Raw genomic sequence first — 19215 nt, 5'->3', positions numbered from 1 at the left:
AGCAAAGTTCGTTCATTGTCATTGTGTGTAGTGTTTTCCATCTTACTCTGGATGGGCATTTGGGAAACTTCTGATCTGGGCTGTTACAAATAGTGCTGCTACGAACAATCTTATACATGGCATCCACTGCATATACGTATGCATTGGGTACATACCTAAGAGTGGAATTTCTAGATCACAGGGTAGATATATTTTCAGCTTTAGCAAATACTGCCTCATAGTATCCCAAAGTGATTTTAAAAATTCATATTCTTAACATCAGTGTGTGAGAGTTCCAGTTGCTCATATTCTTCCCAATACTTGTTTGCCTATCTTTCTCATTTTACCCATTTCGCTGAGTGTGTAGAGTTATTTGTGGTGGTTTTAATTTCACTTCCATGGTGAGTAATACCATTGAGCATCTCCCCATCTGTTCATCGCCCATTTTCTTATTCTCTTTTGTGAAGTGCCAGCACAAGTCTTTTTCTACTGAGTTACCTTTTTCCTACTTATTGTACTGTTTATATATTCTAGAAATGAGCCCTTTGTTGGATATATGTTCTGCAAACACCTCGAGGAGATAGATTTCAGTCTGATATAAAGAACCTTTTTATTAATGGAAGAGTCAATCATGTACATATTCTAGACTTGATTTGAACCTTTATACAACCTGGCTAGATAACACTGATGTCTGCTCATTTTTACAAGTCCTGTTTCATTTTTAAGGCCAGCTGACTTCCTAGGGGTGGCCCTCTGTCCCTACAGCATAGCGCTCAGTGAATGATTAAGCTAGTAAGGCTTCTACCTTTTGCTGATGGATCTGTGTGAGGGTTGGGGAACACATTCAAAGTTTAGGCCAAATCTGCCCCAGCTTTTACTTTCTGTATGTGCAAGGCCTCACATCTGGCCAGGGATCAGTAGACCGCTAGGACCTGCCCAGGGTCTTGTATGAGCAAGCATGTAGCTTTACGTCTACACAGACTTCCGGACTACCGAGAGTATGTGGAAGCCCATTCAGATATCAAAGCCCATTATGGCTGTCATGTTCCCCAGACCTTCCTGTAAATTTCCAGCTGTTCTGTTGCTTGTTCCAATCAGCATCACAACCTCAGGCTAGTTGTGATGTTGGTCTTCCCTGACTGCCACAAAAATCACCATTATTTTGACAACGCCCCAAGCATGGATTTTTCCAAATGCCGCTCCCGATCAAGTCGCCCTCATCTGGCAGTAAGGTCCTCACGACCTGCCTTGCTCTGGTAGAGCTATTGTTCCATGTAGCCGAGGGGGCTATGGCAGCAGCTCCAGGCCAATATGCGTAGATCCCCACCATTCTCACCAAGGGTTAGATTTCCTGAATAAATGCTGCTCCATCTGTTGCATGCCTTTGGTCAATTTCCAGTGCTGAAATGGCTGTGTTTGACAATGTTTCCCGTTTTTTTGTTGTTGTTGTTGTTTGTTTGTTTTAATTTATTTACTTGAGAGAGGCAGCGAGAGAGGGTACACAAGCAGGGGGAGGGAGAAGCAGGCTTCCCACTGAGCAGGGAGCCTGATGCGGTCTCGATCCCAGGACCCTGGGATCACACCCTGAGCCGAGGGCAGACGCTTAACGACTGAGCCCTCCAGGTGCTCCTGACAATGTTTCCCATTTTATCATTGCCTTTTGGGGAGAGGATTTCCAGAGCTCCTTACTCGGCCATTCCAAAAGTTCCCTCCCCTCCCTTTTTAAGGAGGCTCTCTAGAAGATCCTATAACTTTGTCTGCAAGGGGGGGGTAAGTGTCCATTGATCACACAGGGCAGCCACAGTTGAGGGTGAAAGGGGATTGCACAAGGGCAGAGATATGGGGGAGAGGATCATAGGGACTGTCTTGGAGGATGTCACCTCTCACCTGGGCTACTGTGATCATTCCTTAACTGAGTCTGTTTTTGACTCCCCAAGGTCTGTTCTCAACACAGCAGGCAGCAATCCTCTTGTATCTTATGTCGCTCTTCTGCTCAAAATCCTGTAACAGCTCTTTGTAGCCAAGTAAAAGCCAGGCTTCACCATGGCTCCAATGCCTTACATCACTTAGCCCTCACTGCCTTTCCGATTAATCTTCTACCACTCTCTCCTCAGTCACTCCACTCTAGCGCAAAGGCTATGCCTCAGACGCACTAAGCAGACTTCTGCCCCAGGGCCCTTGCACTGGCTCTTTCCTCTGCCTGGGATGTTTCTGCCCAGATAACCATATGGCTGCTTCACTCAAGTATCAGCTGCTCAAACTGATCTTCGAGCACTCTCGCCATTTCCTGCTTTAAAGCATTTAATACATTGGTTTCCTCTACCAGGACATAAGCTCCACAAAAGCAAGGGGTTTACTCTGTTCTTGCTAAAGTCACATGCGAGGTAAATATTTGTGTAATATTAATTAAGTAAGTGGGCTAATGAAAGTGGCTGTTAGGCCCAGCTCTGCCTTATTGATATGGTGAATTATGTATATGACATAGGCAATTATGTACATGAGAGAAAGGAAAGAGGAAATGGGCATTTGAGTGGATGAGGTGGGAAGAAAGTGTAGTTATTAACAAATGAACAAGAAAGGAAGGTGTGGGGTATGGGGGTAAGTCAGGAAAATAACTGTGTGATGAAATAAATCATTCAGATTTGTAAGACTATAAAGTCTAAAAAAAGGCACTAAGTTTAATTTGAAGGAATAACATTACATAAAATTATGCAAACTCAGAGAAATAAAGCAAGTTTATCCATGAGTTGAAAGGAACAGACAAGCATATTATAGTTAAAAACATTAAAAGACTGAGAAAAAATATATTCACGTTGATGAAACTATGGTGGAAGCTTATCAGGGCATGCCCTCCGCATGGGATGAATGTTTCGGGGCAGCACCTGATGGAAGGACAGAATCTCCCTGATCTTGTCCTGGCAAATCTTGTTTGCTGCTACTCCTGCTTCAAACTCTCGGCGTTCCTCTTCCTTCAGCGCTTCCCGGGCCTGCTGCTGGTAGGACATTTGCATCTGAAGTTGCTTCCTGTATTCCTGGGCCACACTGGAACGCCTAAGATATTAGAAATGTCAAAGCACGAAATTGTAAAAGCAAGCAGTTGGATTCATTTAGGGTATTATAATTAAAATGTAACTTTTGAAGTCAAATTAAAATTCCCATTAAAATCGGGGTGAGATGGGAAAAAATAGATGGAAAACTCAATAACGTGTTTATTATACAATAATAATTAAGATAAACAGAATAAATATTGATTTTAGGGAGGGAATGCTTCTGGCCCACTCAGAATATTTCCTGCTACCAGGAGTGAGTCCTTGGCCTCTCTCCATCCCCTCTCCCACTCTTTTCCAAGGAAGAAGTGACTTTTCTACTAGTCCAGCCAGGAACAGGCTAGTCTGCTGGTTTTCCACTCTGCTTTCTATCCCAGGGCCACACTCCTGCTGGAGAGAGCAGGAATGGGCTGGCACCGCTGGGGCCTGGCTGGCTGAGTGTGCCTCACTCTGTCTCCTCCATACATAAGCCACATTTTAAACATATAAACCACATTTTAAATTTTATAGTGTTTTTTTTTAACTGTGGTAAAAAACACATAATATAAAATTGACCACTTAACAATTTTTAAGTGTATAGTTCAGTAGTGTTCAGTACATTCACATTGTTATGAATCAGTTCTCGGGGACGTTTTCATTTTGCAAACTTGACATGCTACACCCACTGAACAACGATTTCCTTTTCGCCCTCCCCCCAGCCTCTGGCAACCACCATTTTATTTGCTGTGTCTATGAATTTGACTACTCTAGGGATCTCGTATAAGAGAAATCATATGGCACTTGTCTTTTTGTGACTGGCTTATTTCACTTAGCAAAATGTCCTCAGGGTTCATGCATGAGGTGGCATCTGACAGGATCTCCTTCCTTTTTAAGGCTAAATAATATTCCGTTGTGCGTATATATCACATTTGGTTTATCCATTCATGTGTTAATGGACATGTGGGTTATTTCCACCTCCTGGCTACTGTGAATAGTGCTGCTATGAACATGGCTGTGTAAATATCCCTTCAACGTCCCACTTCCAATTATTTTGGATATATACCCAGAAGTGGGATGGTTGGATCACATGGTAGTTCTATTTTTAACTTTTGAGGAAACTTCATACCGTTCTCCACAGTGGTCATGCCATTTTCTACACCACATTTTTAAATATCAGCTTTTATCAGAAAAGAAAGCATGCCCATGCGTCTGCGGCAGATTCATTTTCCAGAGATGGTCACAGTAGCATCTCCTCTCCCATATGCTCTTCTGCAGTGTGAACCTCTGTTCCCCTTATCAAGAGATGAAGCTTCCGTCTCCATTCCCCTGATTCTGGATAGGCCCGTATGACCAACAGAATATGACAAAAGTGATGCTATGCCAGTCCTACGGGCAGCCCTTCATGGCCTGGCAGCTTCCCCTTCCTGTCGTTGGAGCTCTCCCTGTCAGAACCAGCCAGCGCACTGCGAGAAGCCCCAGCACATGCAGAGGCCACATGAAGGGGTTGTGGGTGGTAACACCAGGCAAGTCCCCCAGCTGCGGTCAGCACACACTGCCAGCTACCTGAGTAGGTATCGTAGGTGTCCGGGGCAGTTGAGCCCTCAGATAAATGTAGCCCTGGCTAACATCTGACAAGAACCACATGAGGGACCCCAAGGAAGAACCACCCAAGTGAGCCTTGTCAACCAGAGAATCATGAGAGAATCAGAACTCACTTGAAGGCACAATCGTAGGGTATTCTGTTATGCACCAACAGGTTGCTATGATACCTTCCACACAGACTTGCTTTTCTTCTCTCTCAGTTGATTCAGAAGCTGGGCAGGGAAGCATGTTGCTATTTTCAAGTCCCCCTCACATCTCCAACAACGAACTTTTCAGAAGTGAGAAGGAAAGACCTCCAGAGCAGAGGCAGTAGCAGAAGTCAGCAGGGTAGGCCAGAAACTATTACGAGTGCTCCTAAACTAAACCCTACTCTTTAGAATGAAAAGAGCTAATTTCTATGTACCAAGTATGTGTACGTCATGGGACAGGACAAACGCACATGAAAGGGGACCAGCAATTAGAGGAGCCAAGTCGTTTTCCTCCACCACAATGATCATCTGAATTGGGTATCTTGGTCATCGGTGCAAAAGGAGCGCTATGGTCCAAGAAATGCTGCAGGGAGGCAGGCATCTGCCTGTTCCGTCCACTGGAGCCTGGTGGCGGCGATCAGAGAGGCATTATCAGAGGAAGGCAGTGGTATTTCCCAAAGCACCTAGAACATTCCAGTTTTCCAGCCCAGTGAGGCTACAAAAATTCTTCTGAGGACATTTTGCATGGACTCCTATCCTCAGAAGCCATTTCTGCTACTCCAACTTATCAAGCCACACTGTGTTTCAGGGTTTATTTCATGGGAAAGAACAGTCTTGTTATTTCACTAGGATTTCATGTTGGAGCCTATTTTAAAAAATTTTTTTAAAGATTTTATTTATTTATTTGACAGAGGGAGACAGGCAGTGAAAGAAAGAACACAAGCAGGGGGAGTGGGAGAGGAAGAAGCAGGCTCCCAGCAGAGGAGCCTGATGCGGGGCTTCATCCCATAACGCAGGGATCCCGCCCTGAGCTGAAGGCAGACGCTTAACAACTGAGCCACCCAGGCGCCCCTGGAGCCTATTTTTTAAAAACTGTTTCTAACTTATTTTATTTTTTAAGGTATTCGTTCAGTTTAATACCTAATGTCTATAATCATAATGTACACAATAGCAATAAAATTTAATTTTACCGAGATGTTTGGTGCTTATTTTCATATGGAATTTTGTATTGACTGACTGGAGCTTTTAGGACAAATGTAATACATAAAAAAAATGTCAATACTGCACGAGTGATGGCACATTGTCCTCTCTCTACATGAAAAATCTTCCCCTTTTGAAGGCAGTAAACAATAATAAAGAAAACAAAATCATACCTTGCAAAATTCTCCTTCTCTCCACGGTTAAGCTCCTTAAGACCTTCATTTATGCGTTCCTGTTCCATAGTACGCTCTTCCTGTTCTTTTGCCTTTCGTTGCACTTAAGAAAGACAAAAGTAATTTTTGATAAATGACTTTCTTCAGACAAAACTTGCTGGCATCCCTCTGGGCATCGACGCCATCCTGTCTTTAGAGAGGCAGAGCCTACAATCACTGGACTGAATCTTAGGTCAAGAGGGTAGAAGTAGTCCTCTCCATCAAGGGAGGAAGAGGGTTAGGTTTGATGTGTGTGATCTATACAGATTTTTTTTCTTAACCATTTTTCATTGAAAATCTATGGCCAGCCTTTTTCAAACCAGGTTACCACTATTAGAACACTTCTTAACTTTCTCTTCTTGAGGACAAACAGTTCTGTTGTCATTTATGTTAATAAAAGAGTTTATGACAAAGTTCATGTTGGAAAAGGCCTGAGTTTAAAATATTATAAAGGCATTTATAAATCAAGTTTTAAAAACATAAGCATCCAGTAAGGGTGAAAATATGGCAAAGAAAACAGAGTCCACAAAGAATAAATACAACTGGGAAATATACATCTGAAATGTACATATCTTTGGCCCCCAAATACATTTATAGGAACTTTTCTTAAATAATCATATATGAGCCAAGAAGAACTACGTACAGAGATAGTAACCCGCAATTCTAAAATAGTAGTAAAAAGATTCATGATAATCTGAAAATCCATTAGTTGTGTTTAGGTAAAATAAATGATGGTCCATTTTTATGATGGATTTCTAGGCAGCATTACGAATTCTATAATTGAAAAAAAATGTGTTAGAAAAATGTTTATGGTAAGTGGCAAAGGCAGGCTGTCAAACAATATATTCAACGTAAATTCCAATTTACTATATACACAGTAAAAAAACTGGAAGGAAATACACGAAGTTGTGAATAGTAGCTATTCCTGGGTGGTAGAATTATAGTCGATTTTGTTTCTTTGTTTAAAAATGGCCCCAAGTACTTAAATTTTCCATGTTGTCTCAATATATTTTAAAACATTTATCATGGATAAATACAGAAATATTTTAGCTTATCAGCTTTTTTCTCATTTTCTTATAACTCCACCCAATACGGGCTTAACAATTTTCAACGGCTGTTATAAATTCCTGGAGTAGAGAATCAATGAGCTTTCTCTTGCAAAGACAACTAGTGTGAAGTCTAATGGTACCCGAATGGTAAATGGGTCCATCTACTGCCTCCCCTGTTCACTGGGCTGAACTTGGAACAGTGGAAATCTGAAGGTGGCAGTTCACCTTCTCAACAAATATTTCCTTTTCTGACCAAGTACTGTTAGGAGCTGAGGGAATACAAAGGTGTGCTAAGACAGGGATGTGAGCAAGCCACAGTGAGAGCCCCAGAAAGAGGACTTATTATGAATAAGGGGACATATTTGAGGAATGAGACATCTGAGCTGGCCTTGAAGGATTCGCCAAGATTTCTCAAGATCAAAAGCATCATAAGCAAGGGTGCCTTGGGTGGCTCAATTGGTTAAGCGTCTGTCTTTGGCTCTGGTCCTAATCTCTAGGTCCCGGGGTTGAGCCCCATGCCGTTGGGCTTCCTGCTGGGCCGGCAGTCTGCTTCTCCTTCTCCCTCTGCCCCTCCCTTCGTTCCTGTTCTCTCTCGTGCACTCTCTCTCAAATAAATAAATAAAATCTTTTTTTTTTTTAAATAGCAAGCTTTGGTTTTTTTGGTAAAGATTTTATTTTTATTTATTTGACAGAGAGAGACAGTGAGAGAGGGAACACAAGCAAAGGGAGTGGGAGAGGGAGAAGCAGGCTTCCTGCCGAGCAGGGAGCCCGATGTGGGGCTCGATCCCAGGACTCTGGGATCATGACCTGAGCCGAAGGCAGACGCTTAATGGCTGAGCCACCCAGGTACCCCAATAAATAAAATCTTAAAAAAAAAAAAGCATCACAAGCAGAGAAAACTACCCAAGTAAAGGTATGGAGGTATGGAGACACCTACAGAAAGAAAAGAGGGACAGATAAAAGGCAGGAGGGGTGTATGCACTGTGTCCTACCTTCTTACTTTCCTTTACAGTCACTGAGGTGCACAAACCATTCAATGGACATACTGTTCCTTTAACCTTCAGAACATCTCTCACATGACTGCTCACAATCTGCTAGGATATAAAACTCTTCATATGTCTATACTCATGTATTAAATTAGGTAAGTTCTACAAGGCAGGGGTCTTGCCTTAATCCTTTTTACACCCCTCATATCATTTTACACATAATACCTACTTAATAAATGTTTTGGTTGCTACTTAAGTTGAATTAAGGCCCAACTATAATATTATCATAACTCACGTCCTTACATTTTTCTTGAACTTGAAGTTTTCTTGTACACATGACCTCATTCACAAGTTGTCTCCTTGCCTCCTTTTCAAGTCTCAGCTCCTTGTCCGTCTCAGCAAACTTCTTTTCCTTCTCTGCCTCTAATATTCTGTCTAGTTCTTTCTCCTGGGCTCTCTCCTCCTCACGCCGCTGCGCCACATACTGACGATATATCTCCTGTTCTCTTGCCATGTCTTCCTACACAACAGAAGAATTACCTCATGTTGTTAAGCTTGTAGGTGATAATGGTACAGAGGATAAGTTTTAAAACAACCATTTACAGCTACAATCCCATTTTTTTAGAACTACATACCGACACATAGATGAAACACACCCTCTAGGATTTAGTTCAAAATATTCACGAGTGGTGGAAGGGGACAGGTGGGGCACCCATGCAATACGAAATGACCATTAGTCCATGGTTGCTGAAGCTGAGTGACGGACGTATGGGTTTTATTGTGCTATTCTTTGTACTTGTGCTTTATAATACATTTTTGAATAAGTTACTTCAAACACTTTCCCAAAGTATTTTTCAAAGCAGTTCCCGGATAATTTTCAATTATACAGCTTTATCTTCATTTATTTTCAGTTAGGTAGGTTATGAAATTGTAACCTGATAAACAAAATAAGGCATTACTACTATGATAGCACTGTTCCTGACTAGAAGATGGTCACTTGATACTTTGATAACAGACATTCTCAGCCTTAGCTATACTTTGGAATCACCTGGGAGCTTTTTAAAGTACCAAGGGCTGAATCTCACCCTGAGACTCCGATCTAATGAACAGCGTTTAAGTTCCCCAAGTTATTTTATTTTATTTTTTTTAAGATTTTTTATTTATTTATGTGATAGAGAGACAGCCAGCGAGAGAGGGAACACAGCAGGGGAGTGGGAGAGGAAGAAGCAGGCTCCCAGTGGAGGAGCCCGATGTGGGACTCGATCCCGGAACGCCGGGATCACGCCCTGAGCCGAAGGCAGATGCTTAACGACTGCGCTACCCAGGCGCCCCCCCAAGTTATTTTAATGTGCAGCTAAGACTGTGAACTGGGTTTTGCAATGCTGGCATTTTTAGTTCGCTTCTCTATTGTTCATAGCATTATACTTGTGCCGTTCCATCCAATCTCTGTTCTGACTTCTTTTGAGAATACCATAGATCTGGGGGAGGACTGGCAAGGTCTGAACTGTACCCTCAGTATGACTTGCATTCATAGTCTCATACTTGGGAACAAATTTAACAAAAGAAGGGTAAAACTTGTACTCTGAAAACTAAGAAACTGAAAAAATAAGTGGAAAGACATCTTACATTCATGGATCAGAAGGCAATACCATTAAAATGGCAACTGTCTATATTTGGTCTACAGATTCAAAACAATCCCTATCAAAATCCCAAAGGGTTTCTATGCAGAAATCGACAAGCTGATTCTAAATTCATATGGAAATGCAAGAGAGCCAGAAAACCCAAAACAATTTTAAAAAGAACAAAGTTGGAGGATTCACATTTCCTGATTTCAAATTTACTGCAGAGATACAGTGATCAAGACATATGGATATGTGCTACTGGCATAAGGATGGACACATAGATTAATGGAATAGAAACGAGAGTCCAGAGATAAACCCTCACATTCACCATCAATTGATTTTGACAAGTGTACCAAGACAATTCTATAGGGGAAGAACAGTCTCTTCAACAAATGGTGCTGGGACGACTGGAGAGCTACATGCAAAAGAATAAAGTCGGACCTCTATCTCACACCATACACAAAATTTAACTCAAAATGGATCAAAGGCCTAAATGTGAGAACTAAACCTGTAAAACTTTAAGAAGAAAACATAGGACCCCATCTTCGTAACCTTGGGGTAGGAATAGATTTTTAGATATAACACTAAAAGCACAAGCAACAAAACAAAATAGAGATAAATAGGACTTCGTCAAAATTAAAACTTTTGCAATTTAAGGGATTAAGAAAGTGAACTTTTGGGGCGCCTGGGTGGCACAGCGGTTAAGCGTCTGTCTTCGGCTCAGGGCGTGATCCCGGCGTTATGGGATCGAGCCCCACATCAGGCTCCTCCGCTGTGAGCCTGCTTCTTCCTCTCCCACTCCCCCTGCTTGTGTTCCCTCTCTCGCTGGCTGTCTCTATCTCTGTCAAATAAAATCTTTAAAAAAAAAAAAAAAAAAGAAAGTGAACTTTTGCACTTTAAGCCATTAAGAAAGTGAAAAGACAACCCAAGGATGAAAAAAAAATTTACACACAATTTATGCGTAAGGGACTTGTACTTAGAACATATAAAGAACTATTACAACTCAATAATAAAGACAAATAGGGGCGCCTGGGTGGCGCAGTCGTTAAGCGTCTGCCTTCGGCTCAGGGCGTGATCCCGGCGTTATGGGATCGAGCCCCCCATCAGGCTCTTCCGCTATGAGCCTGCTTCTTCCTCTCCCACTACCCCTGCTTGCGTTCCCTCTCTCACTGGCTGTCTCTATCTCTGTCAAATAAATAAATAAAATCTTAAAAAATAAATAAATAAATAAATAAAGACAAATAGCCCAATTAAAAATTGGAAAAATTATTGGAATAGATTTCTTGAAATTTCAAATAGGTTCAAATAAATTTCTCCAAGGAAGATATACAGATGGTCAATAAGCACAGAAAAAGAAGCTCAACATCATTAGTCATTAAGGAATGCAAATCAAAACCTCAATAACAGATCACTTCAGACACACTAAGATGGTTAAAATAAAAAAGACAAAAAATAACAAGTGCTAACAAGCATGTGCAGAAATCAAAAACTGTGTACACTGCTAGTGAGAATATAAAATGGTGAAGCCACTTTGGAAAACAATTAGGCAAGTACTCAAAAACTTAAAGTTACCTTAGGCCTCATTAATTCTACTCCTAGGTATATGCCAAGAGAAACAAAAACCTATGTCCAAACAAAAGTTTACACAAGAATATTCACAGTAGCATTATTTATAATAGCCAAAAAATTCAAACAAATTAAATATCCACAGACTGACAATGAAACGTGGTACATCCATACAATGGAGAAGTATCCAAACCCTAACCCACCTTGCAGAGCAACCTTCCCACCTCCTGGTCGTGGAGCTCCCATGCCAAATCTGGCAGGAAGCAATGTCTGAGACACTTCAAATAACAGGGGGCCTTGTATTGGCAGCTCCACCAATTGGGGATGCCCAATGATCTTATATTGGGACAACCCCGAAGTGAGCTCCTCTCTTTAAAACAAGCGATTACCTCACTCCAGAGTCCAATCCTAATGTCTCAGTGGCCTTCAGAGAGTCCCAAGGCTCGCTCTCTCCCAAACAACTTCCCTAACCTGCAGGCTTGCCAGTCTCCCAGAGAATTACCCTAGGGATTTGGCAGTTCCTCAGAGCTTGTCCCACCTGCACAATTGTCCATTTACAACTCTGGTGGCCCACTGGGAGAAAGGCAATCACCAAACATTCCTGGCTCTATTAGACACAGAAGCCCAAGTCACAGTGATTCTAAACTCAGTCGTGGACACCACACATTCCTTTGCAGGGTGCACCCCGGCCAACCCAGCAGAGCTCACTGAGATCTGCTCAACGAGCAGTGGAGTCCGTGCTTGTAGTTCCACCCTGAGCCAAAGCCTCTAGAATGTACAGTTGACCCTGAACACATGGAAATGCAAAATAGTAGTCACTTTGGAAGACAATTTAGCAGTTTCTTAGAAAACTAAACATGCTCTTACCATATGACCCAGCAACTACACTCCTTGGTATTTACCCAAATGATCCGAAAACGCCACAGAGAAGCCTGCACACAAATGTGTACAGCAGCTTTAGTCATTATCACTAAAACTGGAAGCAACCCAGGATATCCTTCAGTAGGTGACTGGATAGCCTGTGGTCCATCCGCACAATGGAATGTTACTCAGAGTGAAAAGGAAATGAGCTGTAGAGCCAGGAAAGGCCTGGAGGCAACTTAAATGCACAGTCCTTGGTGAAATAAGTGAATCTAAAAAGGCATCATACTGTGTGATTCCAACTTCATGACATCCTAGAAGAGGTGAAACTGTGCAGACAGTAAAAAGATGAGTGGTTTCTAAGGGTTTGGAGTCAGGGGAGAAGAATGAACAGGGAAGCACAGAGGATTTTAGCCTAGTGAAATTACTCTGTATGATACTTTCATGGTGGCTACATGTCATCTTATATTTGTTCAAACCCACAGAAGATACAACACCAAGGTTAAACCTTTATGTAAACTACGGACTTTGGGTGATAATGATGTACTGATGTAGGTTCATCAATGGTAACAAATGTCCCACTCTGGTTGGGGGATGTTGGTAGTGAGGGACGCTATGCCACATGTGTGGGCAGGGAGTACATAGGAAATCTCTGTATCTTCCGTTCAATTTTGCTCTGAACCTAGAACTGCTCTAAAAAATAAGGTTTATTTTTAAAAAGGAACAAAAAGAATAGTACCTATAGGAAAAGCACAATGCCCTCAAGAGTTCAATACAAATTTCAAAAGAACAGACCACTGAATACATACTGGAATGCTTTTCTCTATTCTCTGCCTGACAAAACTTTACATATCTTTCGAAGTCCAACTCGAATACCACTTTCTCAGTGATGTCTTCCCCAGCCTCCCCGCATACTCAGTCACTCACTTCCTTCACTCCCATCCTGCTATCACAGTGCCAACTCCACGTTATAGGAGTGCTTCAAATTCAGTGGGCATCAGAATCCCTTGGGGGAGCTTGCTAAAACAGATTTCTTGCCCCTCCCAAGATTTCGATTTGGAGACTGACTCTGGAGGCTACGAATTTCTAACATCCTCCCAGATGCTGCTGATGCTGCCGGTTCGTGGACCACGCTGCAGAGTAGCACAATATGGTTCATTTTGCATGCGGCTGGCTCCGGTAAGACTGAAAGCTGAGCAAGCTACCTCAGCCAGCACACAGTAGGCACTGAATAAACATCTTACTCTTTTCTGCTTCTTTTTATCAGCCTCTTCCTGTAAGTCTAGAAGGGCCCTTTGCACAAGCTTCATGTTCAAGTCCTGTTCTTCTCTGTATTCCTGCTGAATATGTTCTATTTTCTCCTCAAGGGCTTTTTGCAAAGCAGCCCTAATTTCCTGTTTGGTCTTCTGTTTCTTCAGCTTATCCTGTTCGTTCTCAAGTTTCACCTGTGCTTTGTCATTTTCCTAAGGTAAAACAATAATGAAGATTATGTATCAGGATATTTGAACGAAACATACAAGGTAATGCATTTCACGTAAGAGACTGAGAATCAAGGGTTTCTTGGAGATACACACACCTGAATTTAGAGGAACTGTAAGATAGAAAACTTGCCTTTTCATTGCTGAGTCAGCAATAGCACTTTGTGCTGTGTATGATTATGAAATAATAAATGGTTGTGGAGTTCAAAATGCAGAAAAGTATAGAGAGAAATCACTTTTAATCCTAATACCCAACACCCACTACCACACTCAACATTTCAGTGTATTGGCCTTCCAGACTTTCCTCTTCTGTGTACACCCGCAAATCTAGATATGGACACATTACTAAGCAGCACCAGGAGCCCCAAACTGGAAATGTGCCATCAGCTACATATACAAAATTAAATTGTATGCATTGTGTTCTTTAAGAGTACTCCCCCCAGGGGCGCCTGGGTGGCACAGCGGTTGGGCGTCTGCCTTCGGCTCAGGGCGTGATCCCGGCATTATGGGATCGAGCCCCACATCAGGCTCCTCCGCTGTGAGCCTCCTTCTTCCTCTCCCATTCCCCCTGCTTGTGTTCCCTCTCTCGCTGGCTGTCTCTATTTCTGTCGAATAAATAAATAAAATCTTAAAAAAAAAAAAAAAGAGTACTCCCCCCATTCCTCTCATTTTCTTATCTTTCTGACCCTCCAGGCTGGCTTAATTGCCTGGCCAATCAAGCAGTTTTAACTGGGACACCAATGTTGTCGGGCATTGTGGGTTTGCTAGAAAATCTGGGTATGGTATAAACTGCAGCATTTGTCCTCCTGCCGGAGGCAGCTGAGCAGTCCTGGAGGGATAAATACTTGCCCACCTGGGACAAGAGATGACGTGGCAATAGTGAGGATGGTAAACAATTCCCAATGTGCTTTAACAGAGACTCGCAACAGCCGCAGTCACCATAATCACTGGTTTGTGAGAAGACAGTTATATGCTAGACTTTCTTATTTATGTCATAAATAGTAAATCCTGAATTGTGAGGGTCAAAAGAAAATGGGAAAATCCTCTGCTACATCTAAGGAAAAGCAATGGCTATAAAAAATGAAAGCCAGTAGAACAGCAGGCCACATTTTTTTTTAAAGTAAGGCTGACTACACCAGGAGGAAGCAATCAACAAAACCCCCACTATGAGACATGGGGGAGATGGGATAGGACAGGAGAGAAGTGTTCAAGATTTAGAGACCTAAAAGCAGCTCATCATGTCTTGGTTTCTCCAGGGTAGTTCTGATTGTGCACCTGTTGTGCTGACGTAATGAATTTCTTGCACCCCCTTCGACCTCAAGTGTCCCCTGGTTTGAGTAAGAAACAGTCCCTCTTTCTAAAGAGACTATAAAAACCATGTTTGGATTCGGATTTAAATAACATGTAATTCAGACAATGATGGAAATTTGATGCTGATTTTAGATGATAAAAAGGAATCACAGTTATCGGAAGATAAACGGAAGGGGGAGGGAGCTGCCGAGCTCGGGAGCCGGGAAGCAGTAGCCACCTGCACTGGGGAGTGGGCCGGACTCGAGAACCGGCACCTGCGAGAGAGCAGACTGAGACCGTGAGCCTGGGAACCTGCGTGAGTCCAGATTGAAAACCGGCGCTCCAGAACCGGACTGAAACCGGGAGCTTGGAAGCGTATGCCCGACCAGACTGAAAACCGGCACTCCAGAATGCGTGCGAACCACACTGAAACAGAGAGCTTGGGAGCGTACACGGAACCGGAGGTGGCTGGCAGTGTTAAAAGCACAAAGGACAGAGACGTGCCGGCCCTGGAAGTAAGGGCTGGGACACCGGCTGTGGGGTGCACAACCCGGGATGCTGCAGGGTTTTTAGTAGCACCAACAGAAACAGAGTTAAAGAGGCCAGGAGAGCTCAGTGGAGAGCGGACTGTGATCTCTCTGTTCTGAGACAGAGGCTGGAATTCGGCCACTGCTGCTCTGACTCTCAGAAGAGCCACAGAAAACCGCCAGGGAAAGCCGCCAGAGAACAAAAGGCCGGAAATACCAGCTCACATTGTGCCCATCCCCATCCCCCCTCGCAGGGGACAGGGTGACTCTACCCAAACAGGGTTGCCTGAGTATCAGCGCAGCAGACCCCTCCCCCAGAAGGCAGGCTGAAAAATCAAGAAGCCCACATCCCTAAGGTCCCTATAAAACAAGTGCACACTGCCTGGGTCCTGGTCAATAATTTGGGCTCTGGGCAACCCCGCAACCTCTCCTCATCAGAATGACGAGAAGGAGAAATCCTCCCCAGCAAAGAAAAGATAATGAGTCTGTGGCCTTTGCCACAGAACTGATGGTAATGGATATAACCAAATTGTCAGAAATGGGGTTCAGAGAAACAATGGTCAAGATGATGTGTAGACTTGAAAAAAAAATTAACGAAAATATTAATGAGAATATAGAATCTCTAAGGGCGGAAATGAGAGCGAGTCTGGCAGAAATTAAAAATGCTCTGAATCAAATGCAATCAAAACTAGATGCTCTGACGGCCAGGGTAAATGAGGCAGAAGGACGAATTAGTGAATTGGAGGATGGGATGGTAGAAGAGAAAGCTAAAACAGAAACTTGGCTCAAAAAAAATCCAATCTCGAGAATGTAGGTTACGGGAGATTACTGACTCAATGAAACGTTCCAATGTCAGAATCATCGGCATCCCCGAGGGGGTAGAGAAAAACAGAGGTCTAGAAGAGATATTTGAACAAATTGTAGTTGAAAACTTCCCTAATCTAGCAAAGGAAACAGGAATTCGTGTCCAAGAGGCAGAGAGGACCCCTCCCAAGCTCAACCACGACAAACCTATGCCACATCACGTCATAGTGCAATTCACAAATATTAGATCCAAGGATACAGTATTGAAAGCGGCTAGGGCAAAGAAATTTCTCACGTACAAAGGCAAAAATATCAGGATTACATCAGACCTGTCTACACAGACCTGGAATGAGAGAATGGGTTTGGGGGGCATTTTTAAAGCTCTTTCAGAGAAAAACATGCAGCCAAGGATCCTTTATCCAGCAAGGCTGTCATTCAGAATTGATGGAGAGATAAGGACCTTCCAGAATCGACAGACACTGACCAATTTCGTAACCATGAAACCAGCCCTACAGGAGATATTAAGGGGGGTTCTATAAAAGTAAAAAGGCCCCAAGAGTGATACAGAATAGAAAGTTACAATCTATAGAAACAAAGACTTTACAGGCAACATGACATCATTAAAATCATATCTCTCAATAATCACTCTCAATGTGAATGGCCTAAATGCTCCCATAAAGCCACAGGGTTGCAGATTGGATAAAAAGACATGACCCATCCATTTGCTGTCTACAAGAGACTCATTTTGAACCTAAAGATACATCCAGACTGAAACTAAAGGGATGGAAAACCATTTTTCATGCCAATGGACCTCAAAAGAAAACTGGGGTAGCAATTCTCATATCAGACAGATTGGATTTTAAACTAAAGACTGTAGTTAGAGATACAGAAGGACACTATATTATTCTTAAAGGATGTATCCAACAAGTGGATATGACAATTATAAATATCTATGCCCCGAACAGGGGAGCAGCAAGATACACAAGCCAACTCTTAACCAGAATAAAGAGACATATAGATAAAAATACGTTAATAGTAGGGGACCTCAACACTCCACTATCAGCAATAGACAGATCACCTAAGCAGAAAATCGACAAAGAAACAAGAGCGTTGAATGCCATACTAGACCAGATGGACCTCACAGATATATATAGAACACTACACCCCAGAACAAAAGAATACTCATTCTTTTCGAATGCACATGGAACGTTCTCCAGAACAGATCATGTGCTGGGTCACAAAACAGGTCTCAACAGATACCAAAAGACGGAAATTATTCCCTGCATATTCTCAGACCACAATGCTTTGAAATTGGAACTCAATCACAAGGAAAAATTTGGAAGAAACTCAAACACTTGTAAACTAAGAACCATCCTGCTCAAGAATGATTCGATAAACCAGGAAATCAAAAATCATTTTAAACAATTTATGGAGACCAACGAGAATGAAAACACAATGGTCCAGAACCTATAGGACACTGCAAAGGCAGTCCTAAGGGGAAAATACATAGCCATCCAAGCCTCACTCAAAAGAATAGAAAAATCTAAAATGCAGTTTTTATATTCTCACCTCAAGAAGCTGGAACAGGAACAGAAAAACACCTAATCCACGCACGAGTAACCAGTTGATCAAGATTAGAGCAGAGATCAATGAAGTAGAAACCAGGAGCACAGTAGAGCAGATCAACAGAACTAGAAGCTGGTTCTTTGAAAGAATAAATAAGATCGATAAGCCAATGGCAAGACTTATGCAAAAGAATAGAGAAAGGACCCAAATTAATAAAATTATGAAGGAAAAGGGAGAGGTAACAACCAACACCAATGAAATAGGAAGGATCATTAGAAACTTTTATCAACAGCTTTATGCCAATAAATTAAACACCTGGAAGAAATGCATGCCTTCCTGGAAACCTATAAACTACCAAGACTGAAAAAGGAAGAAATTGATTTTTTAAACAGACCGATTAATTATGAAGAGATTGAAGCAGTGGTCAAAAACCTCCCGAAAAACAAGAGTCCAGGGCCTGACAGATTCCCCGGGGAATTCTATCAAACATTCAAAGAAGAAATAATACTTATTCTCCTGAAGCTGTTTCAAAAAATAAAAACAGAAGGAAAACTACCAAACTCATTCTATGAGGCCCATATTACCTTGATCCCCAAACCAGGCAAAGACCCCATCTAAAAGGAGAATTACAGACCAATATCCCTGATGAATATGGACACCAAAATTCTCAACAAGACCCTAGCTAATAGGATCCAACACTACATTAAAAGGATTATCCACCATGACCAAGTGGGATTCATCCCTGGGATGCAAGGGTGGTTCAAAAATCGCAAATCAATCAGTGTGATAGATCATATCAACAAGAAAGGAGTCAAGAACCATATGAACCTTTCAACAGATGCAGAAAAAGCATTTGACAAAATACTGCATCCTTTCCTGATTAAACCCTTCAGAGTGTAGGGATAGAGGGTACATTCCTCAATTACATAAAAACCATCTATGAAAAGCCTACAGCAAATATCATTCTCAATGGGGAAAAGCTGGAAGCCTTTCCTTTAAGATCAGGAACACGACAAGGATGCCCACTTTCGCCATTATTATTCAACATAGTACTAGAAGTCCTTGCAACAGCGATCAGACAACAAAAAGGGATAAAAGGTATCCAAATCGGCAAAGAAGAAGTCAAACTGTCTCTCTTCGCAGATGACATGATACTCTATATGGAAAACCCAAAAGACTCCACCCCCAAACTACTAGAAGTTATAGAGCAATTCAGTAATGTGGCGGGATAAAAAATCAATGCTCAGAAATCAGTTGCATTTCTATACACGAACAATGAGACTGAAGAAAGAGAAATTAGGGAATCCATCCCATTTACAACAGCACCAAAAATTATATGTTATCTCAGAATTATCTTAACCAGAGATGTAAAGGATCTATGTTCTAGAAACTACAAATCACTCTTGAAAGACATTGAAGAAGACACAAAAAGATGGAAAAATATTCCATGCTCACGGATCGGAAGAATTAACATAGTT

The 19215-nt window shown here is 42.1% G+C and overlaps 1 protein-coding gene across 5 annotated transcripts in view; it reads right to left on the bottom strand.

Annotated features, from left to right (window-relative positions):
- Positions 1-2637: 2637 nt before the first annotated feature.
- Positions 2638-19215, bottom strand: part of CFAP53 (cilia and flagella associated protein 53) — a 47370-nt gene continuing 30792 nt past the window's right edge. For 2 of the 5 annotated variants that reach the window (XM_008692032.2, XM_040632519.1), the window contains 4 exons: positions 13317-13535; positions 8327-8543; positions 5950-6052; positions 2638-3030 (listed from right to left, as the gene is read on the bottom strand). In XM_008692032.2, the coding sequence (XP_008690254.2) occupies positions 2802-3030; positions 5950-6052; positions 8327-8543; positions 13317-13535 (768 nt within the window). In that variant the 3' untranslated portion in view covers positions 2638-2801. Of the gene's footprint in view, positions 3031-4720; positions 5201-5949; positions 6053-8326; positions 8544-13316; positions 13536-19215 lie in introns of all 5 variants that reach the window. The other 3 variants (XR_005835397.1, XR_005835398.1, XM_040632518.1) reach the window with 3 other exon arrangements.

This window comes from Ursus maritimus, unplaced genomic scaffold, assembly GCF_017311325.1.
Source record: "Ursus maritimus isolate PB19 unplaced genomic scaffold, ASM1731132v1 scaffold_18, whole genome shotgun sequence".
NCBI lineage: Eukaryota > Metazoa > Chordata > Mammalia > Carnivora > Ursidae > Ursus > Ursus maritimus.
This window is presented reverse-complemented; position numbering and strand designations above follow the sequence as displayed.